General features: G+C 36.4%; 1 protein-coding gene across 5 annotated transcripts in view; it reads left to right on the forward strand.

Moving 5' to 3' along the window:
* Positions 1–936: 936 nt before the first annotated feature.
* Positions 937–20,627, forward strand: part of FRYL (FRY-like) — a 112,690-nt gene continuing 92,999 nt past the window's right edge. For all 5 annotated transcript variants that reach the window (XM_012724184.1, XM_004681303.2, XM_012724186.1 and 2 more), the window contains exons 1-8: positions 937–1,098; positions 7,883–7,936; positions 10,267–10,406; positions 11,284–11,380; positions 15,952–16,031; positions 16,329–16,409; positions 18,769–18,937; positions 19,201–19,293. In XM_012724184.1, the coding sequence (XP_012579638.1) occupies positions 979–1,098; positions 7,883–7,936; positions 10,267–10,406; positions 11,284–11,380; positions 15,952–16,031; positions 16,329–16,409; positions 18,769–18,937; positions 19,201–19,293 (834 nt within the window). In that variant the 5' untranslated portion in view covers positions 937–978. The remainder of the gene's footprint in view (positions 1,099–7,882; positions 7,937–10,266; positions 10,407–11,283; positions 11,381–15,951; positions 16,032–16,328; positions 16,410–18,768; positions 18,938–19,200; positions 19,294–20,627) is intronic.

Here is a 20,627-nt window from a genome sequence, read left to right on the forward strand (position 1 = left end):
CCTTGAGTGACTCAAAAATCCTGAGTCATTGTTGATTCCCTTCCCTTATCTTGATATCGTTCATGAACACTTAGCAGGTTCTCTCTAGTGCCTCATCCTAGCCCAGTGTGATCCTCTCCACTGGATTCAGCTTCCCTCTTCCTAGCCACTCTCCAGAGGGGTCTTAGAGAACCCAGGTGCTGCTCCTTTCCATACTTAGGGTTGTCTTCGCATTTTGATTGCATTTTGAATCACATCTCATTTGCCTGCAAAGTTCTAAAATTTCGATTCTTGAAGCATGAGTCGGACTGTATCTCACATTGTCTTCTATCCCTGCTCCCACCCTCGTTAGACCACTTTGGGCTTCTTTTAGTTTCTCAAACCTACATGCTCAGCAGTGTGCCTTCTGTTCTGGTGCTTTACCATTGCTGCCTCTCTCTTGTCATTTAGATCTGAGTTCAAGTGTATCTTCTTTAAATGGGGCCTTCCTGAATGCGCTTTCCATCTGCTAATCGACCCATTTCTTTTCTTCACATCTGCTTTATTTCCCTTATTGCACGTGACTGTGTTTAAAATTCATTCATTCAGTCTTCATTATATACCATAGTATATCCCAGGCATTTTACTAGGCATTTTACTTCTAGATGAACAAAAAAGATGAAAGAAGCCCTGTCCTTTTAGAAGGACACATTAGTGGTAGGTTAAAGAGAAAAACAGCACATAACACACATAGTCTATAATTAAATCATAGTTATAATTGAAGGTGGCAAATGTAATAGACAAAAATATAGTAATGTAGATGGGGAGATCTAGATCTGGGTGGGCTTAGGGGGGAGGGTGCATTTTAAATAGTGTGATTAGGGTGAGCCCAATTGAGTTGATTATTAAAGGAGAGTTCTTTCATTTCTTATACTTTCAGCTTCAGCGCCAGTCAGCAAAGTAAATAAGTGCTGTGCTTCTTCCAACTTTCATCCCACCTGGGGAAAAAAGAATATCATCATGTCAAGCATTACAATTGACCCAGATGTCAAGCCTGGTGAATATGTCATCAAGAGCCTCTTTGCAGAATTTGCTGTTCAAGCTGAAAAGAAAATTGAAGTTGTAATGGCTGAACCCTTGGTAAGTAGAACTGACCTATAAATTTGAATTTTTTTTGTTTTTGTTTTTGTATTAACCATTGTAATAGAAATTTTCCAAAGAAATGATATACTTGAAAAATAGTAAAGGAAGTTAACGCAAAAACTTTCAACCTTAGGACATTCTAGAGAAGTGAGAGCTATGGAGATAATAAAAAGATCATGGCTCGCCTAGTGTTGGGTAGGAATGGGGCTAGAAATAGGCAGAGAACAGAGTAATTTTGGGGAAGTGAAAAATGGTCTGTATGATACCATAATGATGTGTACAGCATGCACATTGTCCAAACCTATAGAAAGTACAATACTGAGAGTGGAGCATAGTATGTGGACTGCAGTGATTGAGATACATCAGTGTAGGTTCATCAGTTACAACAAATGCACCATTCTGGTAGGAAATGTTGTTCAAGGGAGAGATTGTGCCTTATGCACACGTGGGACAGATGCATAAGGGCAATCTGTACTTCTTACTCAATTTTCCTATGAACCTGAAACAGCTCTAAAAAATTGTCTTAAAGTGGGGGGTAGCTTAGTACTAAAATAGTGATTTAGAAAGCTGTAATGACGTTAGAATCCACTTTGATAAATTACCAAAAAATTATAAAGAAAAAAAATGGATGCACCAGTGAGAACTGTTAAGAGAGGTAACATGTAGGAGGAAAGTAAAGAAAAATCTAGGATATTCTGTATCTTAATATGTCAGTAGGTAAACTTAAAGTAAGCTTTTAAAAACTCATGGTACATACTTAAGTTACATAGATTTCACATATTCCTTGAGTTCCTGAAAAGAAGGAAGAAGAAAAATGAAAAGATATATTTGTTAGATTCTGAGGAGTTGTGAAAGCTACTAAATACAATGGTGGTACCATAAGAGGAAGAAGAAATTGTTGGCAAAGACTTTTTAAGCTGTTATGTATAATTCAGGTTATATTAAAAAGTCAAACAGACATTAGTAGAAGAAGATTGTAAAATAACAAGTAGAGTTGGTAGAACTAAAATAATTAAACAGGGCGAGGTGTTTTGAGTGAAAGTGGGGAGTTAAAGATTCTTTATGTTAGAAAATGTGCTCATGTATTTTTATTTGGTTATTTATGCATACAGAACTGGGGTACAGGTCAGAGGTACAGGGGTGGTGAGAGGAGTCACCAGAGACAGAGAGGGGAGCAGAACAGGCAGATGGAGGAAGTATACTGCTGAGGTGAGACAGGAGAGGTCTGCTGCGCCATGTGTGTCACCTCGGGGCCAAGGATAGAGCTCGCACTGAAGTGGCTGTGGCTAGCTTGCAGTGCTGTGTCTTAACATGCTGCACCACCAGCGAAGGCCCAATATGCTCATGTATTTATTTAGAAAAAGAACACAGGAATATTAAAAAAGGTGGAAAAGAATTTTTCTTATGTTAAATGTGAGATACTGGAGATCTAAACCATGTTAGAGTATTTGGTAGCTTGAGCTTTTTATAAAGGCATGTAAGATGGAGATCAGAAATGCAGGTGTAGGCATCGTCTACATGAGGGTAAACCCTTAAGCGGTGATAGATTATCTTGATATATCAAAATGATAATATTGAGGAAGGGGGAGAGTATAATTATTAAAGTCAAATAATACCAAGAGGTGGGCTCTTTCTGGTGGCACTACGGCTTAACACAGAGCACTCTGAAGCTATCTGAAGCCACTGCAGCACAAGTTTGATCCCCAGCCAGGGAGGTGACCCACATAGTGTGGCAGACCTCTCCTGACTCCCCCACTGCTCCCCTCAGCAATGTATATTGGTCAGTCTGCCTGTTCTGCTCCCTACTCTGTCTCTGGTGAATGCTCTCACCCCCTGCACCTCTGGCCTGTAACTCTATTCTTGTGTGCATAAATAAATAAATCTTTAAAAAAATATTAAGTAAGTTTTAAAGAATATAAATACCAGGAGGGGAGTACCATGTCCTATGAGGCAAGGGGTTGTTGGATTTGGAAATTTAGCAGTCTGAGAACATTTTAGTGGGAATTCAGAACTCTCAGAGGTAACTTTTTGGTTTTGAAGGTAGCAGATAGGTGACGTACCACATTAGTGTGGGAAGTGGCATGGTTGTAATAAGATGGAGCAGAGGCTGTGACAATTAGAACTTACTTCTTCCTTACACAACTTGAGACTCAGTTTGTTAGTTGTCTGAAGCCCAAACGTAGTAAGTGGCAAACTGAGGAGGTAGGCGCAATAGTGGCTTTAGAACCTATAGGCTTATTCTGTTTGCTCTACTTCCTCAGCATGGGAGGAAGGGAGCAGAGGGAGATGAGGTGAGCACTTAATAAAGGAGGGAAGTAAAGGAGCTACTGTTACAGATTCTTGATGCCCTTCATGAAGTGTACTCCACCTCACTGATCATGAAGGTGCAGGAATGGGTATGTGTGTGCCCGTGAGTGCGTTTCTTTCTCATTAATTGGAGGAAACTACTCTGAAGAAAGAATGGGTGAAATAATGTACTTGAGGCTTAACACATGGCAATAGATACTAGATAAAAGAGCACTAGCCATAAAAAAAAAAAAAAAAGAGCACTAGCCAAAAATGCCTATTTTAGAACCGGGCGATTCGCTGTGTGCCATTTAAATCATTAATGATTACTTTCATACCAGTGTCTATATCTTTCACATCATGTATAAAGCAAAGTTATCTTTCAGAAAAAAGGATTATAAGGGTTTGCAGAGGTAAATTAATGATGATTATATCTGATCATAAATGGCCTTAATCTACAAAAATGTTAATTTTATTCATCAATGTTCTGTGAGCTACTTGAGAGATTACTACATGCCCCCTTGAACAGCAGACTGTGAGAACGGAGCTGTTTACAAATATCTACATTAAAGTAACTTTTTGGGACATGGTAACTATGGATAATACAGTATTGTATAATTGAAAGTTGCTGAGAGTAGAAAGTAAATGTTTCCCAAAAAGAAGTTAAATATCAGAGGCAATGGATGTGTTTAGAAGGGAGTGGATGGTTTTGGGAATCTTTTCACAATGTATGTTTACAATCATCACATCTTATGCCTTAATGTGTTATGATTTTTGTCAGTTCTATTTGAATAAAGCCGAAAGAAAGCTTTTGTGAAATCTCAAACTTACATAAACAGAAATTCAAGTATAATGAACTTTAGGTGCCCTCACGCTGCTTCACTGATCTCTAGCTTACCTAGTACATGTGCAAAGCACTTTACCTGTATGATAAGACATTTTATAAGCATCACCATGTGGTGTGGTTCTGTAGCTCTCTGATATTATGTATCTTAAAGGAATTTTCATGTTAAACTTTGGAGGCTGACTAGAGTATACATATTAAAAAATATGGGAGAAATTACCTGAGTTATTTCTTTACTGAGACTAGAAAGTGGTGATTTTATGTCTTTGCCTTTTTTTCTTACAATGCCACTTACTAATTCAGAGTCAGGTTCTATGGTCTTAGACCTTCCTAGCCTTCTAGCCAGTTGTTCCATCACCTTTCCATTCTCCTCTCTCACCAGCCTTTGTCTTCAGCTGAAAAACAAATAGTGTCACCATTCAGCTGGAAGTCCTGTTTAATGATCTCGTTCTAGATGCTTCATGTTCTTGGTACTGTTGTACAATTTAAAAATTCTCATCTCATGTGTGCTGTAATAGCTCAAAGTATCCATTATGATTCTGTTCTGATGTATTTCCTTATTTTTCTCATAATCTAAATTGCTTTTAGCAGTCAAGTCAAATTCAGCGCCCATGCCGTTCAGTGTGGGGACTGGCCGAGATGACTGCAACAGCAAGCTGCACAGCTCATGGGCCCTGGGCCCCCTGCTCTGGGGCTTGGGGATAAGTTTGGCTGTGGACATAGGAAACCAAACATTTAACTTCTCTGCTTCTCAACCTTCTGTTCAGTCTTCCAAATTACCCATGTGTAAGATCACTTTATGATCTTACCCCAAAGTTAAATGTCTCACTGTAATTACCTGTTCATGTACCAAGATTCTGACATTTTATGTTTAGTGGCTTATGTATTTCCTCATCTGATGTTAGCTACTTGATTCTAGGAACCACATTTCTGTTGCTTCTGTCTCCTGCATTTCCAATGAGGGTCGGTGATTGTATACATTCAACTACAGGTTTCTGTTGTCAGTTGAATTTAGCCTTCACACATTGTTATAGCGGATGCCTTTTGTTCTAATAAAACACAGTGTCACTGTTTTCTCACCAAACCTTCTAATCTTTCAAAATAGTCTGATGCTAAAAATGAATATTTTAATCATTCCTTAAATAGTTGATTTCAGAGATTTTGCTATGCATTCTAAAATGAGATTATGTGATGGTGAACAATGGTAGGGATCCCATCAGAAAACAGATGTTTCTACCCTACCATCCCAGTTAGAGGAGATCCCTCTTGCTTACTCCCTGCCACCCCAATTTTGTGAACTGCAGTATGCAGGGCAAACATTGCGGGAAACTCCCGTCATATTCCTAGAGTGTAGTGCCTAGTCTCCAATATACCAGCATATAATTTCTTCTTAGGTGAAACAAACCTCTGCTCACTTTGTTATCATTTCTGTACTAGTCTGGGTAGTGTGTATCAATCCAACCACCATCAGGATTAGTAATGAGAGTATATATTTAACTGATATTGTCATTATTTATACTATAGCTTCGAATGCTTTTATTGTGGTTGCATTTAATTAGAAAGTTGCCCTGTACCCTTTTAAAATAATAAACAGCGCTTCAAGATAACTATGCAGGTGTTGAGTGAAACTTTTGCAGGGTTATATTAAACAAAATTGCATCAGTGACTTTCTAGGTAAAAAAGGCTAGCATGGTCAGTTGGACTATGGGTTACAGAACATCTGAGAAGCACAATGCATGTGGGTTTTGCTAAAGGAATTTAATCTGCCACTTAAGTGAGAGAATTAGCCTTTTGTTCTTACTTTAGAAGCCATAATAAAAGGAGGTTAAGGAGGCCAAAGATTTAGAGATTAGGTGAGCTTGATTTTCAGCCAGTTTTATTTTCATTTCCGAAGGAAGATTCGGGAAGGAAGGGGATCTTGATTGAAATTGCAGCTTAAAACTAAGCAATCCAGCAGCCTGGGTTTGTTTCTTTATAAAAGGAGATGGATCGATCTTGGGTAATGATTCGGTCACATCCAGGCTTACCTGTTAATCTTTTAGATCTCCAATGACTAGAAAAGAAGATAGAAACAAAGCTCTTCTGCTTTCTCTGGAAACTCCATGTTGTTGTTGGGATGCTATCCTAAAGAATCAAATTAGGATATAAAGAGTTGTGAGCCTTAGAATCATAATTATTCTCTGCTACTATGAAATGACATTATAAAAAGGAAAAATATTTCTCTATTTTTCTAACATGATGATGACCCCTTCTCCATTGTGGATCACCATAATCACTGTTGTTTATAATAGTCTGCCATTTTTCATGTCGATTGTTTATATTTGTAGCACTTGCTACCTTTAAAAAAATACAAATGGAAAAGAAATGTTAAAAAAAATACAAATGGGAAATGTGTGTGTGTGTGTTGTGTAAATTAAAATACTTGGGAATAGAATTTTTGCTGAGTGAAAGGATGTATACAATCAAAAATTTTGACAAATATTGCAAATAGCGTTCTGAAGAGGTTGTTACCTATTAAGTATCCAGTTGTCATAATTTCAGAGTTCTCTTTCCTTGATAATCCCACCCACACATTATGTATTTAGACTTTTTGAACTTTGCAAGTCTGAAATGTGACTTTTAACTTGCATTTTTCTCTTGTTAGGTAAAGAATATAAATAGATATTTAAGAACTATAAAAGCTCCTTTTGTGAGCTTTTGATTCTTACTATATATTTTTTTGTATTGGGTTATTGAATTTCCCCTTCTAGTAATCTGTAGGAACTCTTTATATATTAAGGATACTAGGCCATTGTCAGTATCTCTTGTGAACATTTGTCCTGTTTTGTTTGATCTTGATTCTTTCATGTTGTATTTTTTTTTAATCATACATATACCTTTTGATTTCATACATAAATGTGGTCAAATTTACTTTTTTGGCTTTTGCATTTTGTACAACATTTAGAAAGATCTGAGTTTCCTTTAATAAACACTGCCAAATTTTCTTCTAGGACTCCATTTTTCTTCTAGGATTTTGATGACTTCATTTTTTTATATTTAAAATATCGCATATTCATTGAGCAGTAGTCTAACTTAATTGTTTCTGTAGACAACCTAATTGTCCCAGCACCTTTTATTAAGATGTTTGTATTTGCCTTTCTGTTTGAAGTTCTCTACTCTTTTTATTTTCCTAAGTGTATTAGTATCTATTTCTGTTTTAGATACAGTGACCCATCTTTTTAGATGTGAGTTGCAAATTGTTTTAATTTCTTGTTATTCTCATTGTTTCTCTATATATGAAAATTATAATGTACTAAATTAAAAAACCTAGTTCCTGTTTTTAGAAGGAGATCATGTTAATTTATAGTATTTGGGGGTCACTGGTATCTTCATGTGCTTGAGTACATACACTTTGAACTATTAAAGTTTCTCAAAATACACCTTGCTACCTAAACTTAGTATTCCTATTATGGTTCTCTGTTCAGCGCATGGCAGGAGCCTCTCCTGGGGTTTGACTCCATTTGTGTGTCCCTTGGCAGGGAGAGACTTGCCTTTCTTTTAAAACAACCTAATTAAAATGGAAACAATAATAAAACCAACACAATTCTAAATTCCTCATCACATATAAGATTTCTTATAATGTGTATGTACTTTTTTCCCCTTTAATTGCAGGAGAAGCCATTGTCCAGGTCTCTTCAAAGGGGCGAGGATCTTCAGTTTGACCAGGTATACCAATTTGGGGGAATAAAATCCCCGAGAGAAGAATGTTCATTCTTAATAGTCAGGTCCAAATATACCCAGTATTAAAACTTCCCCTTTTTTGGTTTAGTGTTCTTGCAGATCTAATCAGTAGACTGAGTTTGGAATTAGTAGTTAGTTTTTTTGTTTTTACAAAACAAATAGAATGAGCTCTGAACTGTGAACCTTTTTAGTTCTTGAAATGATCTGTGAACTTTATTGATTTCCCTTTATTTAGCATTTAAAAACTTTTTCATTGCTAATCTCTACTGTGCCCTTTGAAATTTTCTCAGAATATTTCCAACATTATTCTTTAATATTTCCTTTGTACATAGTCCTACCATCTTTTGTAATAACATTTTGCTTTTTATCATATTTTTTGTTGTTAGAGCTCTCAGAACCTTTACTATATAATACAAAGATCTAAAAATTACTGTTGGTATGACCTAAATGTTAATTCTTGCTGAGATTGTTTGATCAAGCATTATTTTTTCATAGTTATGCTTGCCAAGAAATTTTCTTATACGTTGATTGTTTGCAAAAACCAATTTTATGTTGCCATCCAGTGTTCCTGGCTCCTTTTCTCATAATTACATATCTGGAATTAGACGTTAATGTTCACATTAGCCTCCTTGACTAAATGAAAATGACTGGCTAGATTTTCTGGGTGGAGACTTAACAAAAACACTGTGTCTCCAGATCTTTATTTCTGCTACAAAGAATCACCAGGAATAGTGGTCCACATACAACCACAGCTGGTGTTGTGTGAGCTTCCTCGGTGATTCTCATGTGTGTACCCTCAGTAAATCACCCTGCTGCAAGGCAAAAACATAAGTAAGGCTGGTCCTTTAATACAGTAACAATATCATAGTCTGCTTTTCAAAGCTTAATGTGGCATCATTCTAATTATTAATTAGGTATTATATATCTGCTACTCATGAGTGATTTTAAATGTATTTAGATTGCACCCACTCCACTAGTGGTGAATAAATCCATGTATGATCAGAAATGAAATCCTATCAAACAACATTTTAAGGAAATTTTCCATTTGTTTCCTTATGTAAATGATTAATAAAAGTATAAATAACCATGCTTCATAACTTGAGGGTTTTTTCCTAAATAAAAGCTAAGTGTGGTATAAACTGTTTTAAATATATTTACAGTAACAGATGGTACTTTGTTGTACCTTCTATAGATATTAAAAGCAATTTCCTTGCATGATAGTGTTCCTGGAAAAATATAAGCCTCGCTGTAGTAAGAAAAAATTAGAATCTTATCTTTACTTTTCTTTTCTGGGATGAGTATATTTTGAGGTTTTATCAGGAAAATTTAATGTTTGATTCCTGGAGCTATCAATTTACCTTCATTAATTGACTCTTAAGATCATGGAATTTGAAAATCCCTGCAACCCAGTTTTTTTAGTAAAGAAAAGCAAAGTGAAGCATGTCTCACTATATGCTAAATTTAAAATATTAATTTTATTAACAGTTTGGTAGATTCTAATACAGAAATCCAGTGACCCAAGCATTTACTAATGGCAGCTCAGATACCTGCTGTACCTCTTGGCACTGCTGTAGGCAAGTGCTAAGCAGATCCAGATCATAACCTGGATCTGGAAGTCAGGTAGTTTCAGGGATGCTTCAAATTAAATAGCAGTTGTTCATCCCACCACACTTATCTTGGAGTTATTATTTATATTATTATTCTAAGCTTCCAAAGCTTATTTTGAATGCATTTTTCATGTTTATCTGAGTATGGCAAATGATATAATTATATTTCTGTTGCGTAGTATACATACTCTGCCATACATAGTAAATCAGAACTTTCTCTGCAACTCAGAGAACTTTCTCTGTAACTCAAAGACGTTGTAGTCATCTTTGTTTCCCCATCTCTCCATCCATTCTGTGACAATAGTTTAAAACATTTCTTCACGTGAGCAGAGAGGAACTGACTGGGGGAAGGAAGTCACTGCCTTGCTGTTTCATATGATGGGTGTCCCAGAGGTACTCAGGGTTACCAGGGATGTTACTAATGATGTTTTAGACCTGTGGAGGTAGGAAAAAGTTGAAAACTGATGAGCTCAACTGAATGGGTTTGTGTAAAGCTTCAAAGTAGGTTAAACTTAGTTCACTTATGTTTTTACATGGCAAACTCTCTAGACTGTGTTTTTATCTTAAAACCATTTACTACATTTGGGTTTCTGTGTATGTTCATATTTATTCTGGAAGTGTTAATCATTTCTAAGTGGTTGCTGGGGGAGTTACGAGCATGGTATGCAGTGCTGTGTTTGACCTTCCGCGGATGCCTTGTGTTTGCAGTTGATAAGCTCTATGAGCTCAGTAGCAGAGCACTGTCTCCCTTCCTTACTCCGCACCTTGTTTGACTGGTACAGACGCCAGAATGGAACTGAAGATGAATCTTATGAGTATAGACCTCGATCTAGCACAAAGTCTAAGGGGTAAGTGGCAAGTGGCTTGTTTCCCACTGTTCTACCTGGAGTCGAAGCACTTCAAGGAAGAGATGACAGTGCTAGCAACTGAAGATTGTTATGTATAGTTTCTAAGCAAAAACACTGACTTTGTCATGAAGGTGGTAGTAAAGGAAACAGTCCATACTGAAACCATAAATCAAAGGAAATAGTCGGTCGGTTCAGTTGGGTGTAACCCTGTGGAACACCAGTCACAAAAACTGGATTTTGGAAATGCCATTTTAGAGTTCAGTGCGGAGCTTTTATAATCACAGAATCCTGTGCATGAGGTCTGTGAAGGGAAGATTCCTATGATTTGGGAATTTGGCTAAAACCCTGTATTATAACCCCCTAAGCCTCTCCATGGTTTTCAAAACTGGAGACTGGCTTTATGAAATGTCAGTTTGTATTCCAGTGACGGTCCATGGTTTAGAGTTGGACTTCAGCAAATGCCACTTGTGATTTTTCAGTTCAGATATGTGAGAAAGTTACTAGTACTGTAGTTTCATCAGAAAAGTCACTAAAAAATTTAATAAAAGTCAATAAAAAGAATACTAATCAATTATGGAGCAATATTAGGTTTTTTAAGTGAAATTGAAAGTATTTTTCTCCCTTTCCATAATTTGTGCAGATTAGGTCTTACATTTTACAGACAGTAGTAAAATGTGAATCTAAATACCCAAAGTATGGAAAGAGGGGAACACTAGAGCATATAACACAGACATTGGGTTATAAAAAAAAGCTCTACTAGCAATTGCTGTAGGACACCATGTGTGATGGGTACTCATAAAGACCGTGAACTACTAATCAATAGCTGTTTTGAATCTTAGAGCCTTAATGCAATCCTAATCTGTGGTTCTTATTTCAGGGATGAGCAGCAACGTGAAAGAGATTATCTTCTTGAAAGGAGAGACTTAGCAGTAGATTTCATTTTTTGTTTAGTTTTAGTTGAAGTTCTAAAGCAGGTAAGCTCATTTCTGTTAAGTCTATATATATATTTAATTTATATTTTAGTTACTTGCTGTACATGAAATTTTTGCCACATAAACTGAATCCCCATCATGTAATAATACCTCTTTCATGGGCCCTCCCTGGTGGCGCAGTGGGTTAAAGCACAGCACTAAGAAGCTGAAACCACTTCCGCATGAGTTCGATTCCCGTCTGCCCCACACACATGGTGCAGCAGACCTCTCCTGACCTGCCCGCTGCTCCCCTCAGCAGTGTACTTCGTCGATCTGCCTGTTCTGCTCCCCACTCTGTCTCTGGTGTAGCCTTTCGCCGCCCAGAGCCTCTGGCCTCTACCCTAGTTCTGTATGCACAAATAAATCTTTCTAAAAAAAAAAATAATAATCTCTTTCAGTTGCCTGGGATTTTCATGTCCTGTATCTATTCTGCCTATTCATATGCCATCTAGCACATATAGTAAACCAAAGCTGAAGCAAACTTATTATGGACTTTAACTGCAAATATAGATTGCCTGTCATTTAACTACTTCCTTCCCTCTTTACTTCCACTTTCAAAGAATTTCTCTCCCTAAGCCCTCAAGCCTGCCTCTCAGTATCATTTTGCAGAGAGAGTTGAGGAAGGAGAGTGCTTTAACATGGGTAAGACTGAATGGCTGGCAGTGGACCTCCAGCCGCCTGCGCCTTCACTGGCTTCTCTTCACCACCCTTCTTAAGCCCTTGCAAAGAAGCAGAGGCTGCTCCCCTCCAGGGTTGCCCCATGCCTGTGTGGCCTTTTCTAACAAATGAGCCCATTTCAGGGGTAGCTCCTTTGTCCCTACCCACTAGTGCCCATGCAGTATTCTTGACTTCCCTTCCTTCTCTATAATAAACCTGCCCTTTTGAATATTAAAAAAAAAAAAAAAGCTGAATTGTTAAAGTGCAGATGGCTTTCAGGCCTGTGAAACTATCTCAGGATAATGTGCCCGTTCAGTGGTGGGCCCTGTGCCAGGCTCTGTGTTCACCGGCTTGGCTCTGAATAGCATGGACAGTGAAGACTTATGTATGTAATAAATAATGCCAATAATGGCTTGTATTTTTACTTTCAAAATCAGTACAATGATATATACCACTACCTGTAAGGGCTTTGAAAGTATTTTTTTATAATTTGTAGTCATTAAAAAATGTTTTATATATATATAAATAAATAAATCATTCCAAGATGAACCATTTGTGTCCAGCTGTGCACAATGCTATGTTTTGTAAAAAGGTAGGAAATCTAAAAAAAATTCCTGTTCTGTATTTGATTGTGGATATTTGGGGCTGTTACATACTATAGAATAGATATGAAAATAAACAGCAATGTGAAATGTAGATGTTAATTGATAGTCATTTTTTAAGTAGTCTGTATGAAAATGGTTATGTGATCATTTGCAGTTTGTTCTTTCTCTTTTTTTAACAATATATGCACAAGGCATTGGAATCTGATTGACTTGCAAATAAAAATAACTAAAACAGGTTATCTAAAGTTAAAGTAAAATCACTTTAATTTGTATTTTCGTAGAGGTCTCGTAGTTGATGTGGGAAAGACTTCTGTGCTGGCGGTTGAGCAGAAAACGGCAAATTTGCTTTCTGTGATCTCAGTCAAGTCACTAGGGAAACGGGAGCTGAGGACAAGAAGGGCGAGGCTCGTTGTGGTTGATCCCTGGAGTCTTTTGCGTGCTAATTGTGGGTATTTTGGGTAATTTGAGTGGTGCGGTGACTAGCATTTCTACTTCTTTGCTTAGTTACATGGTGCAGGGTTTCTTAAATAGCACAGGACACGTTGCCAGGACCCTGCACCGCTGTCTCTGTTTCCCCTGATGCTTTTCTACTGCAGTCAGTCCCTCTTCTCTAAAAGTTGCCCTTAATTGCACCGGCTGCAGAATTCCTGTGCACAGACAACCCTGGGGAGGTTTGCATCCTCTCCTTCCCGGTCCTGTCTCCTTCCCGAAGCCTCATCGTCACCCTCCTTTTCCTCCTCTGGTAGAAAAAGACACCAGCATATTATAAAGTCAAGAGCATTCTTTCAGAGGCCTCATTTTGGAAGTCCCTTATGCAAACTCTATTCAGACCTGGACTCAAAGTGTGGAAGAAGAGAAACAGTAGTGGTTATGGTGACTAATCTTTGTGTTTGCTTCTGTGACTTTCTGTTCCAGCCTGCAGTTCTCTCTCCACTTGCCTTTTCTCTCTTTACTGCTATCCCCATACCTTCATTCAAGTGCACCTATCAAAGAATAAAAAGTATCATCAAGAACATATATATATTTTATTTAAAGTCCTATATGGCTTTTTTTTCCCCCCTATGTAAAAGGAAGTCTTTTCAGCTGCTTCAAAAACTAATCAAACTATGGAAAATGAAGTAGAAATCAATAGAACTTTTTGAACTATCATGACAAATGAACCCAATTTTCTTCTGTGCCAGAGTGATGTAGGGCTTAATAGATCAGGAAAATAATCAATATACTATATCTTGAATTTATAGGACCTTTACTTTTATCCCACATAATATATGCATATTAAAAATATTCAGTTTTATTTTGTGGTGACTGTCCGATAGGGTATTGGAGTGTTGATATACAATTGTTTCAGTCTTGAGGAGAAGATACTCTTGATGGGTTGGTCCTGGGCCTCATATATTATAATTTTTTTGTTTCTTGTATAATTTGTCATGTCTTCAGCTATAATCACACATGCTCAAAGACTCTGCTGATGCTTGAGAAGCTCTACATTCTTTGTATCACCCGGAAGTTATAATGAACTCCAGGAGGTAGCTAGGGTTGGTGTTTTCCATCCCTCGAGGTTACTGACTATTCTTACTGTGTTAACATGGGCAAGTTATTATGCTTTCCTCCTCTGTAGAACAGGGATAAAATAATCACTTTTAAATTACAATTTTGAGAACTGTAAGAATTACAACTATAATCAGTAACACATGGAATGTGCCTAATAAATGTTATTTTTATTTTACAGATGAAATGTTTTAGTTGTAATGGTGTGCTAAAAGTTATAAAGCTAGCTTAATTTTTTACTGCAAGTTTTCTCCTATACATAATAAGAATAAAATTATTCTTGTGGGTAAAATCACTAATATAAAATTAGTTTAAATGACCAGTAACTTAGAAAATTGAAGTGTAGTAATTACAAGTTAGACAAGGGAATTGAATTAATATGTGATGAAATTGAAAAGTGTGATTTACATGGAACAAAGGTATTTCAAGATGAAAATTACTAATTGTAATTTTTCAGGAAAATCAGAAGAATGGTGGGGTCATAGCCAACTACAGCTTTCACCACATTGATGCCAAAGATTTAAAATCCATGATAAACATTTATTTAAGTGACAACATAATATTTAGGAAGTTTGAGGCAGTTTTCTTATTCAGTTGAATTTTAGACAATTTTTTCAACAAACAAGATTGGGAAACTGATTTGTGAGTCATTCTAAGCTCTTGGTGTGGTTTTATTAGTGCTATTGTGAAGTATGATCCCTAGATTTTCAGATTTTTTTAAAGATTTATTTGCTTATGCATTCAGAACTGGGGTATAGGCCAGAAGTACAGGGACGGTGAGAAGAATCACCAGCGACAGAGAGGGGAGCAGAACAGGGAGATCAACGAAGTACCATGCTGAGGGGAGCAGCAGGCAAGATAAGGGAGGTCTGCTGCGCCATGTGGGTCACCTTTGGGGCCGAGGGTCAAACTGGCACTGAAGTAACTGTGGCTAGCCTGCAGTGCTGTGCCCTAACCGATTGCACCACCAGGGAGGTAAAGATTTTCAGATTGACATTAGCATTTTAGGTGTTGATGGGGGGAACCCTGAAATTTATAGGATTTTTTTGTTCTTGCTGTGATTATGGTGAGTTGTGAATTTATGAACTTTTTAAAGAGCTTAGTAGTAATTTATAAGGGAAGAGGCAGGAATTTTACTTTCTGGTTTAAATATTTTGATTTTTTTACATTTTTGGGAAGTACTATGCAATTTGTAAAGAACTAAACATGATATTTAAATATTTAAATTTCAAGTACTAATGATGTCATAAATGAAACTTTTAAAGTGTTGGGAAAGTTGGTGTCCATTTTAAATAAAGACTCTTCATGCATACAGTTGGATACTGTGGAAGTGGCCTGGCGCAGGAGCAAAGTTGCTTTTGTGTAGGTGTTGCTGAGAGGAATGTATTTGTGGGGTTGGGGTAGTGAGCCTCATAACAATACTGACCACTTTTCTCCCGACGTGGTTTATAGTTTAATGATTTGTGATTATGAAGCCAATGTTCTTAAATTTAGAGCCTATTGAATTAGGTGAATAGGACCTGAAAACCGCTGACAATTTTTTTTTAATGTGAGTAAATTCTTTTGAGAAAGTAAGTCTTAGAAAACAGAAATGTAGTAAGTCATCAAATCTTAAAACTTAAAGGAAAACTTGACAGATTAATAATCATATGAAAATGAAAACTGATAATTTAGTGTTAACCAAATTAATTGAAATGATGAGACGACCATTTGAACCTGTAGCTTATTTAGCTCTTAATTAGTTGGTCATTTTTCTTACTCTAGATACCTGTTCATCCTGTGCCCGACCCCTTAGTTCATGAAGTTCTAAACTTGGCTTTTAAGCACTTTAAACATAAGGAAGGGTAAGTAAACATGAACGTACCATTCAAATTTAGATTGTTAAGTAGAATTTGAATTTCATTGATCATATTTTTGGAGTTCAGTTATCTGTTTAATTCTTTACAATTATTGGATTTATAAAACACGGGATTTATAGTAGTAAGAGTGTCTAAATTTTATAGCAAATGAAGATTCATGTAGGTATTCTCTAATTGAATACTGAGACATATGGGGCACTCTAAGGAGGAATTTTCAGATTTTTTTTAAGACGGCATTTGCAGAAAATTTAATGAAATAATGTGTTAATTCTCTTGTTTTAGATATTCAGGAACCAACACTGGGAATGTTCATATTATTGCAGATTTATATGCAGAGGTGATAGGGGTTCTTGCCCAATCAAAGTAAGTTCTAAATATCACTGATTTTGATTTGCCTGTGTCCTAGAATGATTTGTTACTAATACAATAGGCAGTGAGAGTTTCTGATTTACTTTTTTTTTTCTCCCCATAGAGTTGTTGTAAAGTGTGACACACTGGTGGTTCTCTTTTCCTCTGAAGGAAATTTTAGAGGATTTCTAAGTAAATACTCACACCTCAGCTTCACAACTTATTTTCATTCACTTGAGGTTTTCCATTAGGTCTGAATTGAGGGAGTCAGAAATTGCTCAGACTAATTATGGCATTACCTAAATTTCTATTTTTCATAGTTCTGAGATGTAGTTTAAAATTTTTCTTGTAGAGCACTTTACAAGGCTAGTAATTACTTTGAACACTATCCAGTGAGTGCTTTTTATTTCTGAGATAGTGAAACAGTGTCTTCTTTCTAATCATCTTAGTCATTTTAACACTAAACAAAATTTTGAGTAGGTAGAAGTGATACCAAAAAGGAAAGATAAAAGATGCTAGATCACACCATGAAAAGTGTCCTCCACAGTAGTTACTCATTGAGTTGTATTAAACCATCATTATAGTAAACAGTGAAAGAAGAAAAAGTTACTTTTAGTATCTTCTGGTTGTGCTTAAAGAGTTTGGAAGATTTTGAATGTTCTGTTGCTTCTGGAAATTTTGTAAGGAAAAAAAGCATCAGCTTAGATTTTCTTGGTTGCTATTTATTTGTAGTCTTTGGCACTGAAATCAAATAGCAAACTTGCTAAATTCTAAGAGGAAGGCACAGTTATTAATGTTTTAGTAGGTCAGATTTTAATATTAAGTAGTATGTTTTATTTGGTGTACTTTTTATCTTTTGTAATGCATGGGACTGTTGTATGACTGATGCTATAGAATTTATAGTTGAAACATTTTAAGTGATTTTGATATAGACAATAATATCTTAATATTTTACTTATTATTAATAATAATAATGAATCCCTGTCTCAGGTATATAAGCATAAAAACATGGATAAGATCAGTGATACATTTCTCTTTATAGCAGAGTAGTTAATGATTATTTCTGTCAAAAATGAATATAAGGAATATAGGTTAGAAATGATTACATTAGCAGCTTGGATCCAGGGAAAATAACCGTATCACAACTAAGGTCTAGAATGGTAAGGATAGCAGATCCACATTGCCAGTGAATTTATGAAATGATTTCACTGGTCTGGTTGAAAGAGAAATGTCATTTTGGACATAATTGAGAAGCTTTCCACCCACTCATACAGTGAGTCTGGGAGGAAGGATGAGCTGGCAGATGGTGGGAGGGAGTGGGCACTGGCAAGGGAGGAGAGAGGAAGAGGAGCGTTGGTGTATTAGATAGGACCTTGCCTATATAATTCCTTTGATTACAGTAAGTGATCGTTTATAAGAAACATCATAAAAGATTAAAAACCCTTGGATTCTATTATTGCAACAGAAAGACTTTTATCTACTTTATGAAGTGTATGTCTTTATAAAACACGAACAAATATCTTCATGGAAAATAGTCCCAAGTCTCCAGGTCTCCAATGGAAGTATATAAGTTATATTTCTCATCATGTATCCATATTTTATTGATATGTAGTTTCCCCCCAGTGAGGGTCGTGACCATTGGGAAGGTCATTTCAGCTATCAGAGCCGGAATCTCTTTAAGTGACATTGACAGTAAAATCTTTATTTACTTTATAATAAGTAGAAGAGGGAAATTATTTTATTGATTTTTTTAAAAAAACCACTAGACACCTTTTTTGTGGTGTAAACAGAAAAACACTGTCCTAGTCTTCACAGTGGTGATGGTTTGAATCCAGGATGTGTTCACCCTTCAGAAGCATTTCTGTTGACCTCATACTGAGACCTGTACCATCTCCCTCCTGTTCTTCAGTTTCTCCACCTAGCAACTGATTTTTAAGTGCTAACTAGTAGTCTGCAATTGATTGGCTGAGCTCTTTCATCAGGTGTGTGGCTTGCAGAACTTAAATTGCAAATTTCATGAAAAAGGAGTTTTAACAATAGGATACAATGATTTACATTAGGATGTTTTACAAAGGAACGTTACTTGATCTTATTTTTATTGTCATTAAGTAGTGATGGCCCTGCATTTTTGCATTTACCAAAATAAATCCTATTATTTCTACTTAAGGAATCTCTCATTTAAAAATAAATAGGCAGCAAATAAGCAAAATAACCAAGAACTTTGTTTTCTTCTGCTTTTTGGGGTAATTTTGATGAGTGCAGGGCAAGATGATGCTGTTTATTAGGTAAAACAGCTTTTGATTTCAACTGTAAATATCATGTGGGCAATTAACATTTTTAGTTGAGATCGGACACTTACCTGGGTATCTTAAAGGTTTCAGGCTGTGAGGAAGAAGTTTGTGACAGAATTAAAAGAACTGCGACAAAAGGAACCGAGTCCACACGTTGTACAAAGCGTCATCAGCTTAATAATGGGAATGAAGTTTTTCAGAGTGAAAATGTATCCTGTAGAAGATTTTGAAGCATCATTTCAGTTTATGCAGGTAATGTGCTTTCTCAGTTGCCGTAACTAGAATCAGCTATAGTGATTCTTCTTGCTCTTTCTGACGGTTTAAAAGGAAGGATACACATGAACTAATGACATCACTGTTTCTTAATTCTGAGTATTGTCACAAATGTGAATTTTATAATTTAAGTATGATTTGATCTTGTCTCTGGTAAAATTACAGTGTTTATAAAATTGTGATATTAAAAATTTCTTAATCTTTCCTTTTATTAATCTAATATACATTTCCTCCTCTTCAAGGAATGTGCTCAATATTTCTTAGAAGTAAAAGATAAAGATATAAAACATGCACTTGCTGGTTTGTTTGTGGAGATTCTTATCCCTGTAGCTGCTGTAAGTATGTTTTTGTATTTTATTTTAAAAGTACTTCTTCCCTGCACAAGTTGCCATGTAAAATAATACTATTTTCCAGTTATATCACAGACAGTTGCATTAAGTGGAAACATGGAATAATGCAGTTATGGGGAAAATGCTTATTAGTCAAACAGCAGAAGAGCATCAGTCAGTCTTTAACTAAAAGAATAAGTCCACACCCTTTAGTTTCAGAGTATTTGCAACTTAGTAATGGTTGCCTCAAGGAGTTCAATATATTTCATTTATTGTGACTTTTTTCTTTACAAATAACCATTTTAATAGTGTCTGAAGAATTTAAAAGCACTGTGACATATTTTGGAATTTAGGGATTGCCTGGATTGTTAATGTCCTATATGTTGCTGTCATATGCATCATACCTGTCAAAATATAGACTTCAATTTATTTAGAGAATGAATGGTATAAACATGATTGCAATGATTTCTAGAGAAGCAAATTTATATAAAAGTTTACTTGGTATAAATGTAATGGTTTGCTCCAAAATAATTTTGCAGTATGCAACATAGCATTCTATAAATAGTAACTTTAGAATAGTTTTCAGGGACTTTGGAATCCCAGCTCTCTAACTGGAATGAGGTTGAGATTTTAAGGTCCCTCATCAAAGGAGCAGCAGGTGTTAGGCGGAAAGACCTTCGACAGTGGTCTTGATTACTGTGTCATGTAATTGTCCTGTTGTTCCACATTTGCCTTTGTGGTCTTCTAGTTTGCTAGGGCCCTTTAACAAAGGACCATGAATGAGGTGACTGAAATAGCACAAATCTGTTCTCGCACAGTTTTGGAAGCTCCATGTCTGAGACCACAGTGCTGACAGGTTGACCCTTTTGAGGACTGTGAAAGTCTGTTTTATATCCTGTTTCAAGCTCTCGTAGCTTGTAGTTCCCAGACAGTCTCTCCCTGGCTCCTGATAGCCTGTGGTTACAGAAGCGTCATCCTGACCTCTGGCCTCATCTTCACATGTTCTCTCTTTGTGTGTGTGCCTGTGACCAAATGCTTGCTTTTATGAAAAGACACCAGTTTCATTGTCTCCCCACTCACCGGCCCTGTCCCAGTTAGGGCCTGATAAGTCCTGATTAATTACTTTTAACTTAATTAAATCTGAAACAAGTTTTTAAATAAGATGAGTCTTTGATGTGTGTGGAATTAGGACCTTAACATCTAAATATTTTTTGGAAGGGGGGTTACAGTTCTAGTCATGGCACCTACCTCTGCACATGGAGCTCCTTCTGCCTGCAGCCTTCCTGCTTCTGTCATCATCTTCCTCCCCCTCTGCCTGGCTGAGCTCCAGGTATTCATTC

This window comes from Condylura cristata, unplaced genomic scaffold (assembly GCF_000260355.1).
Source record: "Condylura cristata isolate star-nosed mole 26May11 unplaced genomic scaffold, ConCri1.0 scaffold00012, whole genome shotgun sequence".
In the NCBI taxonomy this organism is placed as follows: domain Eukaryota; kingdom Metazoa; phylum Chordata; class Mammalia; order Eulipotyphla; family Talpidae; genus Condylura; species Condylura cristata.